The sequence below is a fragment of the Phalangium opilio genome, unplaced genomic scaffold, assembly GCF_054372755.1.
Source record: "Phalangium opilio isolate 3A_F unplaced genomic scaffold, DU_Popi_V2 ptg000329l_1, whole genome shotgun sequence".
Classification (NCBI taxonomy): domain Eukaryota; kingdom Metazoa; phylum Arthropoda; class Arachnida; order Opiliones; family Phalangiidae; genus Phalangium; species Phalangium opilio.
This window is the reverse complement of record NW_028324226.1, coordinates 4,367,393-4,387,040: the sequence shown is the minus strand read 5'-3', so window position 1 is coordinate 4,387,040 and position 19,648 is coordinate 4,367,393. Positions and strand designations below refer to the sequence as shown.

The 19,648-nt window shown below is 37.2% G+C and overlaps 1 protein-coding gene across 1 annotated transcript in view; it reads right to left on the bottom strand.

Annotated features, from left to right (window-relative positions):
* Positions 1–19,648, bottom strand: part of LOC149610423 (uncharacterized) — a 48,903-nt gene that overhangs the window by 13,522 nt on the left and 15,733 nt on the right. Inside the window, exons 3-7 of the mRNA XM_089858967.1 lie at positions 18,429–18,628; positions 17,278–17,313; positions 16,522–16,693; positions 14,393–14,592; positions 10,937–11,002 (exon numbers count right to left, since the gene is read on the bottom strand). Of these exons, the coding sequence (XP_089715093.1) occupies positions 10,937–11,002; positions 14,393–14,592; positions 16,522–16,693; positions 17,278–17,313; positions 18,429–18,628 (674 nt within the window). The remainder of the gene's footprint in view (positions 1–10,936; positions 11,003–14,392; positions 14,593–16,521; positions 16,694–17,277; positions 17,314–18,428; positions 18,629–19,648) is intronic.

The following is a 19,648-nucleotide window of genomic DNA, read 5'->3' as shown; positions in this document are numbered from 1 at the left end:
AATATGGTATTTAGGATTCATAATCGAAATTTCAAACATAATCTTTTAATTTAAAAAAAAAAGAAATTAAGTTTGAATAATAATATTTAATTTTATAACTATATTTTATCTACAAATTAAAGACCCACCTCAACGCCAATTAAAATTCTTCAAAATTTTAAGCCGTCCAGAATCTCAATAACGAATTTATAGTTATACCATCACCCCCTCTCTCTCCAGTTTAAAAATGTTAAATACATTAATTAACTACCCGAAATCAATTAAGAGAATATCGAATAATAGCCGAAAAGAAATCTTAGTACGGGACTAATCTAATAATATAAAACCATGAATTTATGCAATCCCTCCCATGAATAAACAACATTAAAATTGATGATAACTTCCTGATCACTAAGTAACCCTTTTCAAACGTCTTCTATTTGATCACCCATGTTTTTCCATAATCACAAAAGGGAATTTCCGAACCCTTTAATCTGATCAGGGATAGATATAATTTTAGAAGTAGGAATGGAGAAGGGATAGTATTTACTTCAGTCCGACTCATAGCCCAGTATAGAGCCCCTCCCTCCAATACGTAACGAAAAGTTTAAATAATCTTATTGGCTCACTTAAACTACGTTTTGGTGACGTTGCTGACGGGGACGGCGAAAAATACGTAATTCCTTTTTACCTCTGTCGCTATGACCCGCCTCTTCTTTCATCCCCCTCCGTCCCGGGGAAGGGGGTCCAGGACTTAGACGCGCGCCCAGAATACTCTGTTCTCCATTCCTACTCCAAAAATTAAATCTATCCCCTATTGTATCATTCAGAATTAGGAATTCAACATTTCCCAGTGAAATCAGTTATATTCTACAATTTACAGTAACAAATTTTACAACCTTTCACGTTGTTTCAAAAGTCAAAATAATTCGTTCGTTCATTCGTTCAGTATTTAATGACTTTTCAATCTTATTTTAAATTTATTCTAAAAACTTCAATATTCTAGACTAGGCCTAAAGCGTCGCAAATAAGATAAATTCATCCGACGGGGTAAAAAAAACTCCGTTAAATATTCAAATGACATTGACTTAAATTCGTGAGAAAAACAAAAGATAAAAGATGTGATGGAAGATGCTCAAAACCATTAAGAGAAGCGAAGAAGAAAGAATAAAAGGGGAATAAAAGAAATTAGAGGGTGAGTAAAAAGAAATAAAATGACACACAGGGTGTTCCAAAAAGGGATGGCAATTATAGAAGCGACGTACAGTGGAATGGTTCTATGGGACATAAATTTGAGTCGAAAATGTAACTTCTATGACATTTTTCCCAAAGGGACACCCTAAACAAGTTACGATTGGAGTGTGACACCATAATTTTAAGCAAGAAACTGAAAGAATGCTAATTTTTAATTAAGGGGTCATCCTTAAAACACTCCAATCATAACTTGCAAACGGTGTCCCTACTTTGCTAAATGTCATAGAAGTTACATTTACCACTCAAAATTGAAGTACATGGTTCAACCAAGAAGTGATATCTAGTTTATTAGGGAGAAGGTATAAGGTGCCTAAGTATTCGCGCGCCATAGTCCCAGTCCCCCTTTCAAAATACAAAGGGGGGACGTAAAAGGAGGCCGGGCTATTTCGCCTCCCCACAGTCGGAAAATACGGAATTTTCGTCATTCGTGTCGGGCTGACGTGAGTTTTCAAGAACCAATGAGATGCTGGTTGTAATTTACAGGCGGCGGGGATTAACTCCGGACCTACGTTTGGACTGGGGATAAAGCTAGAAATGTGGCGAACTTAACCTTCTCCCTAGTAAACTAGATATCGTGTCTTGGTTCAACGTAATTTCCATGACATTTTGCCCTAAGGGCGACTGTTTCCAAGTTAAGATTGATTTGAGTATTTTACGGAAGACCCCATAAATGTAAGTAAGAAACTGAATAAACAATGATTTATAATTTAAATCCGTAAAACACTCAAATCAAAACTTATAAACAGTAGCCCTTAGGACAAAATGTCATTATAGAAATTACATATTTTCGACTCAAAATTCATTAAAGCATCCCACTGTACTTCGGTCGGGTCCTATAATTACCCTTTTTGGAACACCCTGTACATAGTAGCCAAATAGGAATGTCGCCGTCCATGATTGATAGAAGAGCTTACGATAATGTCTTTTACTCATTAAGGAGGAGTATATACTGATGGGAGCGAGTTAATGGTGGTTTATATAAAAAAAACCTAAAGGGGTGATAAAGGGTGAGGTAATGACGTATTAAAGCTCCCCCTTTTCTATCTCGATGCCCTATCTCCCAAGGTCGTTCGACGACAGATAATTAACAGTCAAAGCGAGACGACTCTATCGTCAATATAAAAACAGAGAGAATTACTGCGAGAGGAGTGGATCTCTTCAGTTTTTTTTGTTTTTTTTTTGATAGGTCTTGTATAATATAAGAGGGCCGACGACAATTTGGTGAAAGACATTTGGGTATAACGACGACTGGGTGTTAGGCAATTGGGTGTACGACAATTTGGAGGGCTGAAAATTGGGTGTCCGACAATTGGGATTCTAGAATTTAAAATTGGGTGAGCCACAATTGTGTGGAAATGGAACCGACAGAGCGTCAGCTGACTGAATAGAAATTAGAATTTTTAAAAAGTAGAAACACGTCCGTTTCATTGCCACTCAAATGTCGCTCACCCAATTTTAAATTCTCCCAATTGTCGCTGACCCAATTTTCAATCTTCCAAATTGTCGCGCTACCAATTGTCTAGCACTAAGTCGTGGTCAGCAAAATGTCTTTTACCCATTACTCTCGTGCTGCCAAGATTTGAATAATTTTTGGACGCCATTTTTCAAGATGACGGCAAGTTGAACACCAAAAGTTATAAAGCCCATTTGTAGGATTTCATATTAATGAAATCAGTTGAAACGGAATTCAAAGTTATTCCATAAAGAAGATTTGTATACATTATTGGCCGCCATTTTTTAAGATGGCCGCGTATTCTAAAAACCTTTAATAACACCTACATCCTACTTATAAGTAACGTCCCTGCAAAATTTCAGCCTTCTAGGTAAAGCAGTTTGGGATGGGCGTTGATTACCATCAATCAGTCAGAACTTTTGCTTTGGAATCCTTTAATTTTAAAACTTTTAGAATGGTGAATGCTTAACTTAATTTGACTTGGATATTTCACCATTCTTAGTAATTAGCGTTATTTATCAACAGGAGAAGTTAATTATATCAAAGGATAGTTTAGACACTAGGCCTAGGAAGGTGTTTGTTCTAAACATTAAGAAAATATGTTGATTCAAAATAAGAGCAATGGCGTTTATTACACGTTTTATTCGGATGCTAAATATCATAATCAGTCCGGCTTCCCAAATAGGAAAGAGCATCATAATTATACTTAAAACCCCTGGAGGGGTATTATCTATATTTATATTTAAGCACTCGCCGATTACCGTGTAACCACGATAATCCAATTATACCAAAATTTCGTGTTGGGAGCCAGTATAGTCAAAACTCGCCTCAAAAGGGAAACGCTTTTAGCGAGTAATATAATAACATATTTGCCGAAAGACTCCGATGCGCTCTGGAGCGTAAATGGAATAATAAAGTTATATATTTCACTTAAATCTCTTATTTCAAGTTGAAGTATTTCCCTGGTACGAATACTGCTTACAGCACCATCTAAGTTGAGCAACGTCAGACACAACTCGGACGAGAGATGAATTATTATTTGCCCGTATGACCGACCGTGTTCAAGCCAAACGAGCTTATGATCACGATATGTAGGTAGGCATTTGTATTTATTTTAATTATATGAATTCATTACTTATCGATTTAGTTTTCATGTATGCTTTTTAAAATATTGTAAATACCTATCAAAATTCGAGAATAAGCAAAATGAACTGCGATAATAGGGCAATTGAACTACGATAATAGGCGAGTCGAACTACGATAATAGGGCAATTGAACTACGATAATAGGCGAGTCGTACTACGATAATAGGCGAGTCGAACTACGATAATAGGCGAGTCGAACTACGATAATAGGCGAGTCGAACTACGATAATAGGCGAGTCGAACTACGATAATAGGCGAGTCGAACTACGATAATAGGCGAGTCGAACTACGATAATAGGCGAGTCGAACTACGATAATAGGCGAGTCGAACTACGATAATAGGCGAGTCGAACTACGATAATAGGCGAGTCGAACTACGATAATCGGCGAGTCGAACTACGATAATAGGCGAGTCCAACTACGATAATAGGCGAGTCGAAATACGATAATAGGCGAGTCGAACTACGACATTAGGTGAGTCGAACTACGATAATAGGCGAGTCCAACTACGATAATAGGCGAGTCGAAATACGATAATAGGCGAGTCGAAATACGATAATAGGCGAGTCGAAATACGATAATAGGCGAGTATAGTTGAAGTACGATAATAGGCGAGTATAGTTGAAGTACGATAATAGGCGAGTATAGTTGAAGTACGATAATAGGCGAGTATAGTTGAAGTACGATAATAGGCCAGTTTAACTACGATAATAGGCCAGTTTAACTACGATAATATTCCAGTTTAACTACGATAATAGGCCAGTTTAACTACGATAATATTCCAGTTTAACTACGATAATAGGCGAGTATCAGGCCCGTAGCGAGAAAAGTTCCGCAGAGGGGGCAGTATCTTTCTGTGAGGGGGCATGGCAAATGGAATTTTTTTATAGAATAACATAAATATCAAAATGTCAGACAATAAATATTTCCGCAGGTATTTCATTATTGACACTCATTTAACATTAATAAAAACTGTCATTGTAGACAAAGACTGGAAAGTGTAAAAGATAAGGTTTGAAAATGAACTGCCTGAAGTAACAGATATTAAAATTTTCACTTTTGAAGACATCATTATAAAACATCAATTATTTTAAAAAATTCTTACCTTACTTTTTTTCCCCAAAATTACTTCGGGAAAGTATTTTAAAAAGGAACATGCGCGTTATTTTGAAAATACTACGGCTTTACATTTTACTTTTTATCAAAAATTTAAAATTAGGTAGAAAATTCGACCCTATAACGAGAGAAAATCGTTGAGAGCTTACAAAATATAAACCGTATTAAAACTTTACAAAACGTATTCTTAAATTGTAAAGCTTTCAAAGTATTAAATATTAACGTGCTGTGTTGCTCTCAAAGATCACGATCAATCTACAGATCTTTTCGACACTAATAACTAAATCACAAAGAAAAGGCCTATATTATTTTCCGCTTCGCAATATTTTCAATTTTAAAATATAAAAATTTAAACTCTTCAAGAGAAATCTTTTCAGATATCCAAGCATTTGAATCTCCTAGAATCAAATGTTAGTTGAAAGTAAAACCAGTACCAAGATAGTATCCCTTAAACCCTTCTAGGTGACAACTACTATTGAGGACAAAATACTTGGGTAAATATTGCTGAAAAATATTTTGCGAAAATGAAATTTTGGTGAAAAAAAGTAAGATAAGAATTTTTTCAAATAATTGATGTTTTATAATGATGTCTTCAAAAGTGAAAATTTTAATATCTGTTACTTCAGGCAGTTCATTTTCAAACCTTATCTTTTACACTTTCCAGTCTTTGTCTACAATGACAGTTTTTATTAATATCTGTCACTTCAGTCTTCATATTAATTAAAATTGTTTAGAAAATATGGGAGAAAAAGTCTTAGGGCGTTGCGCGTTCATCGGTAATCTAGCTTAATTACCAGTCGTCGGTAATGCGACTAAATTACCAGTCGTCGGTAATGCGACTAAATCACCGGTCGTCGGTAATCTAGCTTAATCACCGGTCGTCGGTAATCTAGCTTAATCACCGGTCGTCGGTAATCTAGCTTAATCACCGGTCGTCGGTAATCTAGCTTAATCACCGGTCGTCGGTAATCTAGCTTAATTACGGGTCGTCAGTAATCTAGCTTAATTACGGGTCGTCGGTAATCTAGCTTAATTACGGGTCGTCGGTAATCTAGCTTAATTACCGGTCGTCGGTAATCTAGCTTAATCACCGGTCGTCGGTAATCTAGCTTAATCACCGGTCGTCGGTAATCTAGCTTAATCACCGGTCGTCGGTAATCTAGCTTAATCACCGGTCGTCGGTTATCTAGCTTAATCACCGGTCGTCGGTAATCTAGCTTAATCACCGGTCGTCGGTAATCTAGCTTAATCACCGGTCGTCGGTAATCTAGCTTAATTACCGGTCGTCGGTAATCTAGCTTAATTACCGGTCGTCGGTAATCTAGCTTAATTAACGGTCGTCGGTAATCTAGCTTAATTACCGGTCGTCGGTAATCTAGCTTAATTACCGGTCGTCGGTAATCTAGCTTAATTACCGGTCGTCGGTAATCTAGCTTAATTACCGGTCGTCGGTAATCTAGCTTAATTACCGGTCGTCGGTAATCTAGCTTAATTACCGGTCGTCGGTAATCTAGCTTAATTACCGGTCGTCGGTAATCTAGCTTAATTACCGGTCGTCGGTAATCTAGCTTAATTACCGGTCGTCGGTAATCTAGCTTAATTACCGGTCGTCGGTAATCTAGCTTAATTACCGGTCGTCGGTAATCTAGCTTAATTACCGGTCGTCGGTAATCTAGCTTAATTACGGGTCGTCGGTAATCTAGCTTAATTACGGGTCGTCAGTAATCTAGCTTAATTACGGGTCGTCGGTAATCTAGCTTAATTACGGGTCGTCGGTAATCTAGCTTAATTACCGGTCGTCGGTAATCTAGCTTAATTACCGGTCGTCGGTAATCTAGCTTAATTACCGGTCGTCGGTAATCTAGCTTAATTACCGGTCGTCGGTAATCTAGCTTAATTACCGGTCGTCGGTAATCTAGCTTATTTACCAGTCGTCGGTAACCCTTAATTGGTAATCTAGATTAATTACCCTGAATTGGTAATCTAGATTAATTACCCTGAATTGGTAATCTAGATTAATTACCCCTTAATTGGTAATCTAGATTAATTACCCTTAATTGATAATCTAGATTAATTACCCTTAATTGATAATCTAGATTAATTACCCTTAATTGGTAATCTAAATTAATTACCCTTAATTTATAATCTAGATTAATTACCCTTAATTAGTAATCTAGATTAATTACCCTTAATTGGTAATCTAGATTAATTACCCTTAATTGGTAATCTAGATTAATTACCCCTTAATTGATAATCTAGATTAATTACCCTTAATTGATAATCTAGATTAATTACCCTTAATTGATAATCTAGATTAATTACCCTTAATTGATAATCTAGATTAATTACCCTTAATTGATAATCTAGATTAATTACCCTTAATTGATAATCTAGATTAATTACCCTTAATTGATAATCTAGATTAATTACCCTTAATTGATAATTTTAATTACCCTTAATTGATAATCTAGATTAATTACCCTTAATTGGTAATCTAGATTAATTATCCTTAATTGGTTATTTAATTAGTAACCCTTAATTCGTTATCTAGTTTAATTACCCTTAATTGGTAATCTAGATTAATTATCCTTAATTGGTTATTTAATTAGTAACCCTTAATTCGTTATCTAGTTTAATTACCTCTAATTGATAATTTATTTTAAGAACGTTTAATTGGTAAACTACTTAAATTACTTAAATTCGTAATCTAGTTTATTTATCTTTAATTGGGAGTCTAGTTTAATTATCTCTTATTGATAATCCAGAATAATTAGCAGGGAAAAGTTAAAATGTTTATTAAGCTAGTCTGAATTTGACTATATCCGCGACAATTTAGACCCGTGTGTTTTGAAGGCGTCGCTGTAGCGGCCGCGTCAACGTCACTTGCAGCAATATTAAAGCCGTCTTATCTCACTATCGATAGGCCATTCCAACCAAAAGGCATTAAGAAGAAACAATCGGATTATTATGAGGCAACTATACGTTAAAAAAGGCCAACATTGGTCTCGCTGATATTTCCTAATAAAACAGTGGATAAATGCTAAAATATCGCAGATTGGGGTAGTTTTTAAAATTTAAGTTAAACATACTTAAAATTAATTTTTCTTAATAACAAGAAAAATGATCCTAGATTATAGTTTAAAGTTTAATTTAAGACCGTTCCCAAAACTAACCAACGTATAGTTTTCCTAAATCACGAATAACCGATTTGTTTTTTTCGAAAAATTTCCCATGTTATTTCTATGGGAAAAATTTCTGTTTTGCATCAAAAGGTGTGATTAATTTTATGGAAATGAAAACCACCCTTAGCAACTTTATTTTTTATAAAATAAACTAATTTATGGATCTCTTTGAAATTTTAACCACATATTAAGGGCCCGAATTGTAGTTCTGTGGAATTTTTTCGAATGAATTAATACAATACAAAAAAAACTACATCCAAACAAAAAACCCTCCTTATACATTAAAAGCAGTATGAAGTCTTATCTAAGAGAGCTACCGCTCTCTCAGAATTTGAAAATCAACCTTTTTTTAAAAAGTTTAAAAAAAATAAATTGTTAATAAACAATCCTAAATCTAAATTTCAAGTCAGATCTTTTTCGTAGGCTAGGGAAGTTAAGTTTCACTTTCTTTCAAGTGACATAGCTCGTCGTTAAAGTGAAAATACGCGAGTAGGGCAGGAAAAGCTTGCCTCGCAACTTCGTAAGTCGCTGTTGAGGCGTCAAATGTATTGATTTCGAAATCAAATAAAAAATCTGAAATCAGCAACGAAATCACAAAACATTAAAGAAATCATAAAATTAGGAAAAAAACACAAAATCAACAAAGAAATCACGAAATCAACATAAAAATCACAAAATCAGTAAAGAAATCGTGAAATCCAGTACAAAATTCATGAAATCCAAAATCCAAAGAAATCACAAAATCCTACGAAATCAAGGGGAAAATCTCAAAATCCGAGGAAATCACGTGAAAAAAATCAAAATCCAACGAAATCAGGGGAAATATCGCAAAATCCGTCGAAATCACGGGAAAAATAGCGAAATCCGACGGAATCACGGGAAAAATCTCAAAATTCGATGAAATTCATTGCATTTTATCGAATTCTGAAACCAAACGAAATCAAACGGAATCCGAACTAATCAAATTGAAAATTGGATTTCAAAATCCCGAACACTTTTTCCAAAACGTCCGACCCCTCGCTGTACCCCGACATACTATTTTGGTCCTGGATGACAAAACCAGCGATATACTGTATATCAAAGATATATATCAAGGATACATATCAAAAGTGAATTTAAAACATACAAATGAATCAGGGATATATCAAGAAAAAAAATCCAAATGTATCAGGAATATACACAGGTAAAGACAATAAAGTGTAAAATATGTTGATATACATTCTAAATAGTTTGAATATTTGTGTACCGAAATGAAAATATTCATTACAGGGGCAAAGTTAGTTTGATAAGGGGGCATTGGAAAATTTTGAGGGGGCATTTAGGGGCAAACCGAAATCTTATTTGAGGGGGCAGGATATATTTTTGAGGGGGCATTGCCCCCTGGTGCCCCCCCGTGGCTACGGGCTTGGGCGAGTTGAACTACGATAATAGGCGAGTCGAACTACGATAATAGGCGAGTCGAACTACGATAATAGGGCAATTGAACTACGATAATAGGCGAGTCGAACTACGATAATAGGCGAGTCGAACTACGATAATAGGCGAGTCGAACTACGATAATAGGCGAGTCGAACTACGATAATAGGCGAGTCGAACTACGATAATAGGCGAGTCGAACTACGATAATAGGCGAGTCGAACTACGATAATAGGCGAGTCGAACTACGGTAATAGGCGAGTCGAACTACGATAATAGGCGAGTCGAACTACGATAATAGGTGAGTCGAACTACGATAATAGGCGAGTCGAACTACGATAATAGGTGAGTCGAACTACGATAATAGGCGAGTCGAAATACGATAATAGGCGAGTATAGTTGAAGTACGATAATAGGCGAGTATAGTTGAAGTACGATAATAGGCGAGTATAGTTGAAGTACGATAATAGGCGAGTATAGTTGAAGTACGATAATAGGCGAGTATAGTTGAAGTACGATAATAGGCGAGTATAGTTGAAGTACGATAATAGGCGAGTATAGTTGAAGTACGATAATAGGCGAGTATAGTTGAAGTACGATAATAGGCGAGTATAGTTGAAGTACGATAATAGGCCAGTTTAACTACGATAATAGGCCAGTTTAACTACGATAATATTCCAGTTTAACTACGATAATAGGCGAGTTGAACTACGATAATAGGCGAGTTGAACTACGATAATAGGCGAGTCGAACTACGATAATAGGCGAGTCGAACTACGATAATAGGCGAGTTGAACTACGATAATAGGCGAGTCGAACTACGATAATAGGCGAGTCGAACTACGATAATAGGTGAGTCCAACTACGATAATAGGCGAGTCGAAATACGATAATAGGCGAGTCGAAATACGATAATAGGCGAGTCGAAATACGATAATAGGCGAGTCGAAATACGATAATAGGCGTGTATAGTTGAAGTACGATAATATTCCAGTTTAACTACGATAATAGGCCAGTTTAACTACGATAATAGGCCAGTTTAACTACGATAATAGGCCAGTTTAACTACGATAATAGGCCAGTTTAACTACGATAATACGCCAGTTTAACTACGATAATAGGCCAGTTTAACTACGATAATAGGCGAGTTGAACTATAACACCTTTTTTGGTGCATAAGTACTTGACTTAATAAATTCACGATAAAAACGCGTTACTTCCTCTCCAAAAAACCCACACATTACATTACTAACCTAATAACTCGACCCATCGTTTCTCAAGAATCGTGTTTAACACGAAAACAAATAGGTGATAAAATTCTCAACAGGTTTTAACCCTTGAAGTCGAGAGAACAATAAAAAACCGAGCCAATAAAGAAAACAAAAGACTCACCAGTTGAAGGTAGAATGTTGTTAGCCGAAGATGTTCCTCCGTGCTTCTTAACTTGGTTTGAGGGGTCTGCAATTGGAAGGGTGCAATTCCAACATAAGAAATGAAACCACAACATCCGAGATAAAAAAGAGAGAGAGAGGGAGAAACCAAGAAAACCAGAAGAGAAAAAAATGTTAGGAGATAAATAACATCTCGGCCTTACTGAATAATTTAAAGATGAAAATATAAGCTCTCCATTCTAAAAGGGGACTCTAAACTAACGAGGAAAGACTACTACCCATTTCGCCGGAGAGATCATAGCGCTAATCTTAGACAATTTATTTTCATAGGGACAGTTTAAATGCAGAGAAAAAGCGATTTGTATCAATATTTCAAGAATCCCGCTTTTGAGACAAACACAAGACGACAATCTATGACCTTTAACCTAGATAGGGGTCACTTACGGTAAAAGTATTAAAGACGTATACTCAACGATTCCCTGTGTCGCTGCTTTTTCTTTCTTATGTAACAAAAAGAATACATACAACCAATAGGAATCATTGTGCCCGCATACATCTATGTGGGATATTTTGTGGGATGGGCTTGAGAACTTACTATCCTTTAGGCCGGCCAGGTATACTTGGAAGACAAAGACCCCGTATCTGATTGAAGGTAAGGGGAAGGGCTATTAACTTTGTTAAACCGCGCGTTCCTTCCTAGCGTTTCATTCGTTATTCACATATCAAGGACAACCGTCCACCCTAGGTCTACTCGTTCACACGACGCAAAAAGAACTTGTTTACATTCGGGATCAGCGCGGATAGGTCGATAGCTACCGCATGCAGTGTCACTTTTCTTTTAAGTTCAAATAAATTGGTCGTGACGTCAGGCATGACGATTTCTACACCTCCTCCCCTTTAGTTCAAGGAGAATGCCCAGAAAATGGAATCCATGTATTCCTGGTTATGCCTGATGTTTCTGACGTCTTTCTAAATGCAACGCGAGGTCTGGTACGCGCGCTAGGTTCAACGTGGCAGCGAGATAAATTATTCGCGAGGTAAAATTCGTCATACATAATGATTAGTCTCTAGCCCCTCCTTCAAAGCCCGCCTAGATACGTTGAGAAAATGTCACAATGATTCCCATAAGCTGTATGCGTTCCTACCAACTGATACTTTTCCTAAAGTTTGTCCCTATCAGATATTATTTGTCAAAAAGCAATTTAAATAAAGTCTCGTTATTCAGGCCTGAAAATAAGGATGTGATCCAGAGCGAAGTACGCCCCCCCCCCAAAATATGCGCATTCATTTAAATACATAAATAAATAAATAAACATAATTCTACGAGCACAGTAGATTGGGGTTTTAGAAGAGGAGTTATCTTTAGGAGTATACCATAAGTTCATAAATATGTTCCATAAGTGTACGGTCACTAGTTACTAAGAGCTTGTACTGAAGTGACGTAGGTCATAAATTCGAGGTAAAGCGCCGCCTGGTGAGACGCTGTACAGACTAAATAGGAAGATGGACTGCAAAACCGTTGAAGTCAATTCTCGCGTCGATCTCGAACCAGCTCTCAGCATAAAATTTGTCACTGGTTACTGAACGCTTGCCATGAAGAGACGTAGGTGAAACGTCAGAGGTTCTCGTAAAGCGACGCCTGGTGAGACGCTATCAAAGGCTTAGTACAGACTAAATAGAACTAGATGGACTGCAAAACCGGGTGTAGTCAATTCTCGCGCCGATGTCGAACCAGCTCTCACAATAAGTTAATAAGATATGTTCACCATAAGTTTGTCACTGGTTACTGAGATCTTGTCATAAAGTGACTAGGTAATACATTCTCGTACAGCGACGCCTGGTGAGGCGCTGTCAAATACTTGGTAAAGTACAGACTGAATAGGAAGGTGGAAGTCCTGCAAAATTAACCGAGTGTAGTCAATTCTCGCTTGTCGTTCTCGAACTAGCTCTCACTAAGTCTCTAAAGCATTACGAAGTATAGGTAGTGTCACCCTTATGGATGGAAAATAACTTATAAACTTATGGATGGTATACTATAGGTATAGGAGAGAGTTTACAAGTTAAAAGGCTGCGCCCCATCCTGGATGGATATAAAGAGCAATAGCGGTTCCCAGTGCCGTTGAGTAGATAACGGTATTAAAGAGTGAGAGAGAGGGGGGATGATTAATTTGCATATCTGTCATCGACGGATGCCTCTATACCTCGCGGGCGCTTTATTTACGATACATCAAAGAGAGTCTCATTCTAAACACTATTAAGATTCAATGAGACTGAAGAGAATATAAATAGCCGAATAAATGTAAAATGCTATAGGGTACAAAATAAAACGATACTTAAAACCAGGAGTCAAACGCTTATTTAAAGGGATGTACAATGTGTTATGTAGGGGCCTGCCTATAGAGTGTTTCTGATAAGTCAGGCATAAATTAAGGGGGATGTTCTTTGGGTGCGCTTGATTTTGAGTCGAAAATGGAATTTCTATCTATGACATTTTGCCATCAGTGACACTGTTTTCGAGTTACGATTTGAGTGTTTTAGGGATGACCCCTTAATTAAATCAGTTTCCTAATTATATTTAAGGGGTCATCCGTAAAATACTCTTCAAATCTTAACTCGAAAACAGTGGCCCTTGTGGCAAAATGGAGATAGAAGTTACATTTTCGACTCAAAATCGTGCACCCATGCAAAGAACATGATGAACATCCCCCTTAATTTATGCCAGACTTATCAGACCTGTATATTCTTGTCTTGATACGGAAATTTAAGATAAAACACTACAAGATTTATCAAAGCAGAGCGTTTTGATACTATGTTTTAAGCGCGAAGCATTTTCATGGGAGCCACCATGAGCCAACGGAGTGCCTTTGTCAGTGGTTGACACTTCATCTCGTTACATCGCGCAAGGCAAAACAGGAAATCTTTCTCATCCTGACACCATGGATGATTCAGTGATTCATCGATAAATGTTTGGGTACCCTATTAAGCTCGTGACACTTGTGTCATGGTGACGTCAATAAAGGAATATGATACAAGTTCCTCCCACCATAAAGATTCCGTATGTCGTATCTATTTTTCCTTGCCCTCTTGGTAGCATAGACCTTTTTGGGAACCCTCGGTATTGGGAGATGCAAGGTGCGATGATACATTGTCGTCTCTGTGACTCTCGTGATACAAAAAGACTACAGCGCAGGCGCCAAAAAGCGAGATGGAAGGCGGAGTTTTACCCCCCCCCCGTGTCTTTCCCTCTTATAGTTACACCAAAATGGTCTATTGACGTAAGGACACTCCGAAAAAGAGGGGGGGGTAACCTAGTAAGCAGTGCGCGTTTTTAAGTCAAGCTAATGCAGCAGCTCAAAATATACTTTCTAACAACGTGTCTTACAGTGAAATCCAAATAGTTAAGTACTTTCGACTCGAAATGGAAATTATTTTTAAAACGGAAGTGTTTTGTCCTTACCTATATTGCTCCGGAATTGATAAAAGGCTTCGAAGCCCGTTCCGTCAAATTTGTCGTTTGACTTGAAGGTGACTCGAAAGAAATCGCCGTCCGAGTCAATTTTCTCCGGTTTTTTAAGCCCGCAATGCCGAGGCAACTTCCGGTCAATCGTCCGGAAGTTGGAGAATTCCACGTAGTCGCTGGCCGTTTCCGGGCTACAGCTTTTTACGACCGGAGAAAAGAGAAGAAGAAGAAAAAGAGAAAAGAAGGATGAACGCAAACCGTTTTAGTGGCTCCAGACTCCATAGCTATAACGTCAAAAGTTCATAGAGAATAACAAAAAGTAGACTTTGATCACAGTTCCCAGTCAGCCTTTGGGTATAGAAGGATGTAAATGAGAAACAAAGAGGTTTATGGGGTCAAAGGTTAATAGAGAATAGTACTCTAAGATAGCGACCCAAACGTTAATTCTCGGTACCATAAGCTTATAAGTGTGTTCCATAAGTATGACACTTCCTATACTTGGTAATGCCAGGGAGCCCACTCTTAAATTTAAATTCCTTATAGGAATTATTTTCCGGAATTATAGGATTTTATAGGAGAAAAAATGTGTTTTTATAGGAAAATATAGGACCAAAAATGCTCTAATATAATACAATTTTGGGCTTAAACTATGTAGAAAAATCCCAAAAAATAAAAATTGGATTTTACTTTGAAAACTCAGAAGAACTTAATTAAAATATAACAAAATCCTAAGCGAGCTCCGCAATTTCGGTGTCTATTCAAATGTGATCTCGATAAAAAAAAGCTAAATTTTGATAAATTTGATGCTAAACTATACGAAAACTTCGACTAAGTCAAAAATATAGGATATTATAGGACCTTTCATGAAATTATAGGATAATAAAGGGCAGGTTCAAAAATATAGGAATTATAGGACCGGTGGGCTCCCTGTAATGTAAATCTAAAAAAAGTGCTTGTAAATCTAAAAAAAGTGCTTGTAAATCTAAAAAGAAGTGCTTGTAAATCTAAAAAAAAGTGCTTGTAAATCTAAAAAAAAGTGCTTGTAAATCTAAAAAAAAGTGCTTGTAAATCTAAAAAAAAGTGCTTGTAAATCCAAAAAAAAGTGCTTGTAAATCTAAAAAAAAGTGCTTGTAAATCTAAAAAAAGTGCTTGTAAATTAAAAAAAGTGCTTGTAAATCTAAATAAAGTGCTTGTAAATCTAAAAAAAAAGTGCTTGTAAATCTAAAAAAAAGTGCTTGTAAATCTAAAAAAGTGCTTGTAAATCTAAAAAAAGTGCTTGTAAATCTAAAAAAAGTGCTTGTAAATCTAAAAAAGTGCTTGTAAATCTAAAAAATGCTTGTAAATCTAAAAAAAGTGCTTGTAAATCTAAAAAAAGTGCTTGTAAATCTAAAAAAAGTGCTTGTAAATCTAAAAAAAAGTGCTTGTAAATCTAAAAAAAGTGCTTGTAAATCTAAAAAAAAGTGCTTGCAAATCTAAAAAAAAGTGCTTGTAAATCTAAACAAAAGTGCTTGTAATAAATGCTAGAGACCAGACTAAGAGCTAGTTCAAGACCAACAAGCGAGAATTGCATGCCTACACTCGGTTAATTTTGCAGGACTTCCATCTTCCTATTTAGTCTGTACTAAGCCTTTGACAGCACCTCACCAGGCGTCGCTTTACGAGAATAAGACCTACGTCACTTCATGACAAGCTCTCAGTAAAATAACCAGTGACAAACTTATGCAACCTATCTTATGAACTTATGCTGAGAACTAGTTCGAGAACGACGCAAGAATTGACTGCACTTGGTTTTGCAGTCCATCAGCCTATTTAGTCTGTACTAAGCGTCGCTTAACGAGAATCTATGACGTTTCACCTACGTCACTCCATGACAAAAGCCAGTATCTGCTACTTCAGGAGCAGGCTATTCACGCATGTTCTCTGAGCTACAGTCGTGAAGGTAATCATAGAGGGGGTCGACACTATTCTGAGAGGTAAAGGGAGGGGCGCATTTCTCACATTACACTACGCGATCTAGAGCTTCAAAGAAGTGCACTTTATGTTTTTATGTATGAACTTTTGCTATAACTAAGTCGACTAGTGTGGCTTAGGGCTTTTTACGAGGAATGTTTAAGAAATCTACTTACAGGGGTATTCCGTCGACGTCGAAATAAGCGAAGGTTATAAAAACTCTTTCGGATGAGGACCTCCCCAAAAAGAAGTAACTACATTCCGTGTCGCGTGGATAGTAACCCGGATAGTTGGGTGACATGAACGTCCCGTTACTGCGGACGCTACTGTTGAAGTAAAACGTGCAACCTGTCAAAACAAAAATTGACAAAAGAGGAAATAAGTCAGATGAGTTCAGTACGATCGTATCAATCGGAATTAACTCTGGTTTAAATCATGACGTAAATATAATTCTATTTTGGAAGGCTTAATTCGTAAGCAAGATTGACCAATTAAACTTATACAGGGTGCTTCTGATAAGTCTGGCATAAATTAAGGGGATGTTCTTTGGGACGTTTTGAGTTGGAAATGTGACTTCTATCTCCTTTTGCTGACAGGGCCACTGTTTTCAAGTTAAGATTGGATGGAGTAATTTACGGATGATCCCTAATATTTAATTAAGAAACTGATTTAGGCAAAGATTTCTAATTTAATTAAGGGGCCATCCTTAAAATCCTCCAATCATAACTCGTAAACAGTGGCCCAGACTTCAAAATGGAAGTTACATTTTCGACTGAAATTCTTTAAAACCCACTGTACTTCATCCCTACTACCCTTCTTGGAGCACCCTGTCAAGATCTCTTTACGTGAATGAGATCTTGCCCTGTATATAGTTTCTTACTTAAAGAGGACCTTACGTAATAGACTTGTTTTATGAAAAACTGTTTAGTTACCTTCTGTAGCTTGTTCTCCGGATGTAATTCCGTAATCTATGAAAGAATTTAGAGAATAAAGGTTCTGGTTAGTTACCACTCTGGTTACCATAATACTATAGACTTATGCAGGGTTGCCACAAAATTGTCATATTAAAATTCCCTGACTTTTCCAGGTTTTCCTTGACCTTTTTTCTACGATTTTCCCTGACCTTTTTTCTACGATTTTCCCTGACCTTTTTTCTACGATTTTCCCTGACCTTTTTTCTACGATTTTCCCTGACCTTTTTTCTACGATTTTCCCTGACCTTTTTTCTACGATTTTCCCTGACCTTTTTTCTACGATTTTCCCTGACCTTTTTTCTACGATTTTCTCTGACCTTTTTTCTACGATTTTCCCTGACCTTTTTTCTACGATTTTCCCTGACCTTTTTTCTACGATTTTCCCTGACCTTTTTCTACGATTTTCCCTGACCTTTTTCTACGATTTTCCCTGACCTTTCTTCTACAATTTTCCCTGACCTTTCTTCTACGATTTTCCCTGACCTTTCTTCTACGATTTTCCCTGACCTTTCTTCTACGATTTTCCCTGACCTTTCTTCTACGATTTTCCCTGACTTTCCCTGACCTTTTTTCTACAATTTTCCCTGATATTTTTTCTACAATTTTCCCTGATATTTTTTCTACAATTTTCCCTGATATTTTTCTACAATTTTCCCTGATCTTTTTCTACGATTTCCCCTGACATTTTAAGGCCTAATTGTTATTGTTCTGAATATAAGAATGGGTGATATGAGTAAACAATTTAGTTTAAATCGTAATTTAGGTGTCTGGTCAAGCGTGATCTCGTTGAAACGTCATATTTTAGCAAATTTTACCAAATTCTCTGACTTTGATGAAATTTTTAAAATCCCCCCCCCTGACTTTTTCATGACCTTTCCGGCAAATTTTCAAACTCCCTTACTTTTCCAGGCTTTCCCTGAACTGTGGCAACCCTGTTATGGCAAAGGTTAATGAGCCAAAATACTGGGTATACTCCCGCCCCTAGTTACTGTTAATGTCATCCCAATAAAAAGGTCAGGAACTTTGACCTCTACGGAGAACCATACTCCTTAAGGCCCACTACGGTTTCTTAGAGACTAAAAACACTCATAATTGCGTACTGTACTTACTTGTTAAGAATCTATAAATGGCGCGAAATCCGCGGACATTATTCGCCGTTTGGGCTTTGCTGTGAAACTCGACGGTCATATTTGGACCGTTGGACATCAGTTGCGGAGGTAGTTTACTGCCGCAGAAATTATCCACTCTCTCTTTTTGACCCTTAATCGTGATGAAAACGTTCACCACATCCACTCCTTCGCATCCGTCTCTATGAAAAAACATTTAAAATAATGCCGCCACGTTTAATAAAACCATTGATTTAAAAAATTTCTCGAGTTAAGAAGACATTGAACAGAAATTCATAAAAGAAAAAAATCTTATCCTCAAGATCTCTTAATAAAGGAGAAAAAAACTTGAAGTACCCATCCAAAAGATTTAAGAGTATAAATGGAATTCTTCAGCTTCATAAAAATTCTCATCAGTTCTTTTGAAACTTAAGAGAAAGAGATTTAAAAAAAAAAAGTAAAGGGGGTCGGCAACTTCTCCAAATCAGATCTAGAACTGAAAACCGAGCGTCGAGACTAACAAAGGGGTGACCGCGCCGATTTGCAAGGGTTCTATCTAACTGAAAGCCGTGCAAAGAGGGTTCTATTCAACAGAAGTCGACGCAAAGCGGGTTCTAGCTAACTGAAGTCGACGCAAAGCGGGTTCTAGCTAACTGAAGTGAACGCAAAGAGGGTTCTAGCTAACTGAAGTCGACGCAAAGAGGGTTCTAGCTAACTGCAGTCGACGCAAAGAGGGTTCTAGCTAACTGAAGTCGACGCAAAGAGGGTTCTAGCTAACTGAAGTCGACGCAAAGAGGGTTCTAGCTAACTGAAGTCGACGCAAAGAGGGTTCTAGCTAACTGAAGTCGACGCAAAGAGGGTTCTAGCTAACTGAAGTCGACGCAAAGAGGGTTCTATCCAACTGAAGTCGACGCAAAGAGGGTTCTATCCAACTGAAGTCGACGCAAAGAGGGTTCTAGCTAACTGAAGTCGACGCAAAGAGGGTTCTAGCTAACTGCAGTCGACGCAAAGAGGGTTCTAGCTAACTGAAGTCGACGCAAAGAGGGTTCTATCTAACTGAAGTCGACGCAAAGAGGGTTCTAGCTAACTGAAGTCGACGCAAAGAGGGTTCTAGCTAACTGAAGTCGACGCAAAGAGGGTTCTAGCTAACTGAAGTCGACGCAAAGAGGGTTCTAGCTAACTGAAGTCGACGCAAAGAGGGTTCTATCCAACTGAAGTCGACG